Source organism: Silurus meridionalis, chromosome 25, assembly GCF_014805685.1.
Source record: "Silurus meridionalis isolate SWU-2019-XX chromosome 25, ASM1480568v1, whole genome shotgun sequence".
Lineage (NCBI taxonomy): Eukaryota > Metazoa > Chordata > Actinopteri > Siluriformes > Siluridae > Silurus > Silurus meridionalis.
Window position 1 is genome coordinate 728206 of NC_060908.1, and position 6673 is coordinate 734878.

At 39.6% G+C, this 6673-nt stretch overlaps 1 protein-coding gene and 1 long non-coding RNA gene across 2 annotated transcripts in view; one reads left to right on the plus strand and one right to left on the minus strand.

Moving 5' to 3' along the window:
• LOC124378845 overlaps positions 1-4818 on the plus strand; it is a 34749-nt gene extending 29931 nt beyond the window's left edge. Inside the window, exon 3 of the long non-coding RNA XR_006924310.1 lies at positions 4684-4818. This is a non-coding gene — a long non-coding RNA (uncharacterized LOC124378845). The remainder of the gene's footprint in view (positions 1-4683) is intronic.
• LOC124378840 (protein INCA1-like) lies at positions 61-5672 on the minus strand. The gene is made up of 6 exons (XM_046838626.1): positions 4942-5672; positions 4690-4815; positions 2764-2836; positions 1586-1773; positions 776-962; positions 61-561 (listed from the first exon to the last, which is right to left on the minus strand). Exons 1-6 carry the CDS (start codon positions 5031-5033, stop codon positions 358-360), a joined length of 870 nt encoding a protein of 289 aa, XP_046694582.1. The 5' UTR covers positions 5034-5672; the 3' UTR covers positions 61-357.
• Positions 5673-6673: the final 1001 nt, after the last annotated feature.

Consider the following 6673-nt stretch of genomic DNA (forward strand, 5'->3'; position numbering starts at 1 on the left):
ACACAGCAATTATTAACCCGGCCCTTAATTACCCTCACGAGTATGACGTCACCACCAGTTAATCGACTACTGTAAATATACTTTTATTTTGATTCATACATTTATTTATAACATACAAAAGAACGTCTGAAGATAAACCTGTGTGTACAGATATTTATAAGATGATATAACAACAAACTGAATTATTCTTTTATTCAATAACATTTCATCATAAAAAGGAAAAAAACGTATTGAATAAAAACTAATGTGCTGTATATGAATGTTAATAAACTGTGTAGGACAAACAGGAAACACTAAGGATAACTAATCAGAAGGAAAAGAACAGGAACGATAAATATATCATAAAAAATGTAAATCCTAGATAACAGAAGGGAAACCCCAGAATTGAGTGTGAGACAGATACGGTGTGTCTAGATAAGACATCTCCAGAGGAGGTGTGTCCAGAGGGGACATGTCCCAGTTCCTCTGAGCCTCTCTGTGTGCTGTTCCTGTCACCACAAACGACATCATGGGGTTTCCACCAGGAGCAAGATCCATTATCTCCTTATAGCCACCAAACACCTGAACACATCAACACCTCACATCAATTATCGTTAGTAAGGGGTCGTTAGTGAGGGGTCGTTAGTAAGGGGTCGTTAGTAAGGGGTCGTTAGTGAGGGGTCGTTAACAAACTGAAAACAACTAAATTTATTTTCCTGCTGTGAAAGTTGACAAGGTGATTATGGGAGATCTCTGTCCTCAGATTAAACTGCACCTGCTGCTGTAAGCGCTGTACCTGTGGAGTAACGCTGCTGGGGTTCAGGTGTGTTCGACTCGGAGCAGTGTACTGAGTGTCTGTATGAGACGGAGACAGATTCAAACTCCACTGAGTCTCAGGAGGAGTCAGATTCCCAACGTCTACAGAGCAGCTGTTTTCTGGAGTGTTATGCAGTGTCGAACCCCACCACTTTTCCTTCTTCATCCTGTGACAAACATCATCGACACCATCATCATCACCAGCACCATTAGTAACACCATCATCAAGATCACCATCATCACCACCTTTATCATCTACATCACCATCAACACCATCACCCACAACATTATCATCATCATCTTCATAAACATCATCACCATCATCAACACCATCACTGTTATCATTAACACCACCATCATGATCACCATTATCTTCATCATCACCACCGCCATTAAAAACACCATCATCTCCATTTTAATCATCACATCATCATTTTTACACTTTTCTCTCTGTGTTCTCTCTGTACCCCAATCTGTTTCTCCATCTCTTTCTAGTAAATCGCTCTGTCTGTGTCTTTCTGTCTCTTCTGCTATCACTCTATCTATCTCACTTTTTGTCTTTCCGTCTACATGACTGTCTTTCTAGACATCTGTTTATCAGCATAACTGTCCTTCCTGTCTGACTTCCTCTTTTTTCTTTACTGTCCTCCGGTAACTTTTAATCTCTCTCTCTCTATCTCTCTCTCTCTCTTTCTGTGTCCTCCCCTCCCATTCCCTCTCTCTCCTGCCCCCACTTTCCCATTCTCTCTCTCTCTCTCTCTCCCCTCCTCTCTCTCTTCCTCTCTCTTACTCCTCTATGGCACTCTGTTTCCTCCGCAGGTCCCCAATGTGCTGCATCACTGCAGCTGCTTGTCTCTGTGCTGTGTCTCCTCTCTGCACTCGTCCTCCCTTCTTTCTTCTGCTTATCAGCTGAGTCGGAGATGGAAGTGTGTACACGGAGAGGTTCTCTTTCCTCACCCCTCTCCCTCCTGTACACACCTGTATTTGTCTCACACACACACACACACACACACACACACACACACACACACACACACAGATCCTGGCTCATCCTTTCACCTGTACATTGTATTTAGGTTAATAAATTGAATCAGGGGTCTCCAAACTACGGCTCCTAAATGTAAGACGACCCTCAGAATAATGGCAGAGACTGTAATTTAAAATATATCTTTTAATCGTATCATTTCTGTATTTTATATTAACGATCGGCTTTCAAACTAAAATGTCTCTTAGTTACTAATAGAAGTCGAGGCACCGATAGTTGATCTCTGGAACAAAAATCCATACCCATAGTTTTTCCGGCTTCCAGTCTGCCGTCATAACGAGAGCGGCCTCTAGAGGTGAATCACTGACGCCACATGCTGTTTATTTTTATGTGAGACTGCATGCTGCATGGAGAGTGCTGTATTATTATTTATTATTTCTTAATTATATAATTTAATTTATTAATGAATATATCCCTATGTATTTTTCCTTCAGCATGTTTGTTTTAATCCAGTATCCATTTTAAAAACTATCGGTTGATTAATCGGTTATTGGTGAGTACGATCCAAACTAGCGGTATCAGTAAAATCCACTATCGCTCGAAGTATTTATGAGATTCTTCCTCCAACCACACGCATGTGCATAAGTATTTAAATGTTCTGATTTCAAAAGCAGTGAATATGAAAACATTTAATTATGAAAGTAATGTTTTTTTAATAGGTAATTTATATGTGATGCTCATTTATCTGTACGGTGCAGAACAAAATAATAAACTAATCCAGCATTAGGGGGTAAAATAAACACATTTAAAATCATAATCAAATCTCCACAATAACACAGCTAGTGACTCCGGCCCGTGGCCTTTTCTGTTACAGACCCCCGTTAAAGAAAAGAAATATTACGTGGCCCTCACAGAAAAAGACATTTGGGGCCCCTGAATTAAATTGTTTTCATATGAAGAAATAAATGAAGATCTGTCCTGACCATCTCAGCAGGTTCTCTGGAGAACATGTTAAACGCATCTTCGCAGTACAAGTCGTAATAGTCTGCCTTCTCGCTGAAATAAACAAAAAACATACACTCCAAACATTTCAGACGAATGAAACACACACCTGTATGATTCGTTCTCTTTCATTTCATCCTCAAAATATCAAAACCTGACAAAATCCATTAAGGGTTTGCACTCTATGTAAAAGAGTTTAGTTAAATCTAGAGCTCTTATAAGTGTTCAGTCTCAGTGTTCAGTCTCACAGTGTTCAGTCTCACAGTGTTCAGTCTCAGCATCCTCAGCATTCTCCTACTGATATACCCTATATCCCTCCTCTGTACATGTCCAAACCATCTCAATCTCACCTCCCTCACCTTGTCTCCAAAACGTCCTACATGCGCTGTTCCTCATTTCTAATCCTGTCCATCGTCGTCACTCCCAACGAACATCTCAACATCTTCAGCTCTGCTACCTCCAGCTCCACCTCCTGTCTTTTACTCAATGCCACTGTCTCTAATCCATACAACATCTCAGGTCTCACCACAGTCCTATAAACTTTCCCTTTCACTCTCACAGATACTCTTCTATCACTAATCCCTCCTGCTATCACTCTTCTGCACCACTCCTCCACCTTCTCCACCTCTTCTCCCTGCAACCGCACCCCTCCACTGCCCTCCCTCTCATTCACACACATGTACTCTGTCTTACTCCTACTGACTTTCATTCTCCTTCTCTCCAGCGTGTATCTCCACCTCTCCAGGCTCTTCTCCACCTGCTCCATATCTCACCACAAATCACAATATCATCCACAAACATCATAGTCCACAGAGACTCCTGTCTGACCTCGTCCTTCAACCTGTACATCACCACTGCAAACAGGAAAGGGCTCAGCGCCGATCCTTGATGCAGTTTATTAGGATTTATACCCATTCAAGCTCCTCCACCTTGAACCAGTCTGTCGTTCCTACTGCACACTTCACTGCTGTCACACTGCCCGCATACAATACCACAACTCCTCTCTCCACCCTGTCGTACGCTTTCTCTAAATCCACACACACACAATATAACTCCTTCTGATCTTCTCTATACTTCTCCATCAACTTTCTCAAAGCAAATAATGCATCTGTGGTGCTCTTCCTCAGCATGAAACCATACTGCTGCTCACAGATGGTCACCTCTTCTCTCAGCCTGGCTTCCACTACTCTTTCCCATAACTTCATGGTGTGACTGATCAACTTTATTCCCCTGTAGTTACTGCAGGTCTGCACATCTCCCTTATTTTTAAAGATCAGTACCAGCAAACTTCTTCTCCATTCCTCAGGCATCTTCTCACCTTCCAGAATCCTGTCAAACAATCTGGTTAAAAACTCCACTGCATCTCTCCTAAACATCTCCACGCTTCTACCGGTATGTCATCTGGTCCAACTGACTTTCCACTCTTCATCCTCTTAATCGCTGCTCTCTCTTCCTCCTTACTAATTCTATCCACTTCCTGCTTCACATCTCCACACCATCCAAACCTCTCTCTCTCTCATTTTCCTCATTCATCAGCTGCTCAAAATACTTCCTCCATCTTCTCAACACACTCTCCTCACTAGTCAACACATTTCCATCTCAATCCTTTATTACTCTAACTTGCAGCACATTCTTCCCAGCTCGGTTCCTCTGCCTGGCTAATGGGTATAAATCCTAATAAACGTTTAATAAATGTACCAAATCATTCGCAATTTGTTCAAAGCAGCAAAGTGCTTTTATGATGTTAAACAAGTAGTTTTAAGAATCTCATTTCTGATAGGAGAAACGCTCCAAAGCTACTGAGCAAAACTGTAATTCAACACTGTCACGTGACTGTGCAAATACTGGAGCTTCTTCAGACACATGGGTGTTTATTTGTTGGTTTTTGTATAATTATGTAGGATCACCTTGGGTATCTGTGGACCTTCTCCCAAAACTCATCACCACACTGATGGACTGACGGAGAGAAATGAAGATCTCGAGCAGGGACACACAGCGGAACAGAAGAGCGCCTGTGCACTTCCCGCGACCGCCTGCAGGGGGCAGCACACACCGGCTAATTACACTCACCGGCATTTATTCACCACCTTCTTAGTTAGCAATAACCGACAATAATAATGTTACAATAAAATATAAATACATGTTTACATAGGGCTTACTTTGCAAAACTGAGAAATTGTCCGCTTTCTGTTGTATCAGTCGCTTCGGTTTGATGCACCTGGAGGCCGTGTGTGTTCCACTGCTGCCACATTGAGCTATGCTAAGCTAATCTTTATTCTAAATGGCTGCTGAAGAGCTAGCGCGCGCTTTAGCTAATTTTATATTTAATATTAATGTATATAAAATGTAGTTTAGTTTCTATAATCCGAAATAGAGCTGAAGTAATTCAAATGAAAAACCGCTAAACTTTATTATCTGCTCTCTAATACAGATTTCGAGATTTTTCTCTATTTAGCCGAACTGATTTCCGGTTTGGGCGCGAGCTGTTACGCATGCGCAGTAAGGTTCAGCTATTCTACCTGTTATTCATCCTTATCTGTTTTTTACCAATCATTAAAATGACTTTATTTTAAACTGATGACTTTTTACAATAAAATAAACTTCTGTAAATCATATGTATTTTTTTATTACTAAAATGTATGTTGAATTTATACACAAGTTTAATTCCTTAATTTCTTCTCATTTTTTGTATACATTTTCTTTGTGAAATATTTATAATAATTAAAATGATGGTTATTGTTATGAGAACATTGTATTGGATGTGACGTGGATTTTTACTTCCAGGATCTGCAGCGACTTTAAAGTGCGATGAGGTTTTGTGTTTGAGCATTCCTGTGTGATAACTTCTGTTAAGATCACATCAATAAACCTTAATCTACAGTCTCACATTGTCTATCTGATGCTACTTTCATTTTCTCTTTTTATTAATATTTCAACTTGCTGGTGCTCCTTATGCACAGTAACTTAAGTTCCCACCTGTATATTCAATCATCATTTACAGAGAAACAGTATATTATTATTTTATATTAATGTCAATTCTCAGATTCCCACCTGACTGTACTGCTGTATATAGTATATTATATGGTTTCTACTATTTGTAAATTTCTATTTTATCACTAATGTCTAAACATATGACAGTTCGATTTAGACACCTGACAGACAGGCGTGTTTTACTTTGACGTGATGTCTAGTGAATATCTTTTAAATCGTACAGATGTATGAAAGATACATAGCAGGAATATGAAGAATTGTCTTACCACTGCTTTGGCACACAAAATCATATATGGAGTGTAAATCAGAGCTTGGCATCAGCAACGTCACACCAGTCCAGTCTGGAGTGTAAACAATCTGTCATTTTAGTTACATAACAAAATGTTCAGATATAACATTAAACTTGTATTATAAATATAGAATTTCCTTTTCACATTCTCTCACTCCTTTTTTCATTATCTTTCTCATTAGCATTTTTTAATCTTGTATTTCTTCTCAATTTCTAACCCAGTTATTAGTGTTGCACAAGCCAGTGCACTCTTAGTGCTGGTCTCAAGCCCGGATAAATGTGGAGGTTGTGTTATGAAGGACATCCAGCGTAAAACGTGTGCCAAATCGAATATGCGGATCACAAAACTACATTTCATACCGGATCAGACGACCAATATTTCTTCTAAATTTCTCAGTTTTAATTCTTTATTTCTTTTTTTACTCATCCCATCCCAGTGTGGAGTCAGTGTTAGGGGTTTGGTTTGTAGTCACGTCATTGAGAACGTACAAATCTTATTTACGTAATAAAAATGTTCAGTTATAACACTAGGCTCATATTATACATTTAGAATGTATTTTTTTCTCATTCTTTCACTCCTTACACATTCTTTTTCTCATTTTCTCACTCCT

What these genes read in the sequence shown, in the direction of transcription:
- LOC124378840 (XM_046838626.1), bottom strand. Translation starts at nt 5,033, where the DNA reads ATGTGGCAGCAGTGGAACACACACGGCCTCCAGGTGCATCAAACCGAA. An exon ending in AAGGTCCACAGATACCCAAG is followed by an intron (nt 2,837 to 4,689) that starts GTGATCCTACAT and finishes TGTTTATTTCAG; the next exon opens with CGAGAAGGCAGACTATTACG. An exon ending in CCAGAGAACCTGCTGAGATG is followed by an intron (nt 1,774 to 2,763) that starts GTCAGGACAGAT and finishes AGACAAATACAG; the next exon opens with GTGTGTACAGGAGGGAGAGG.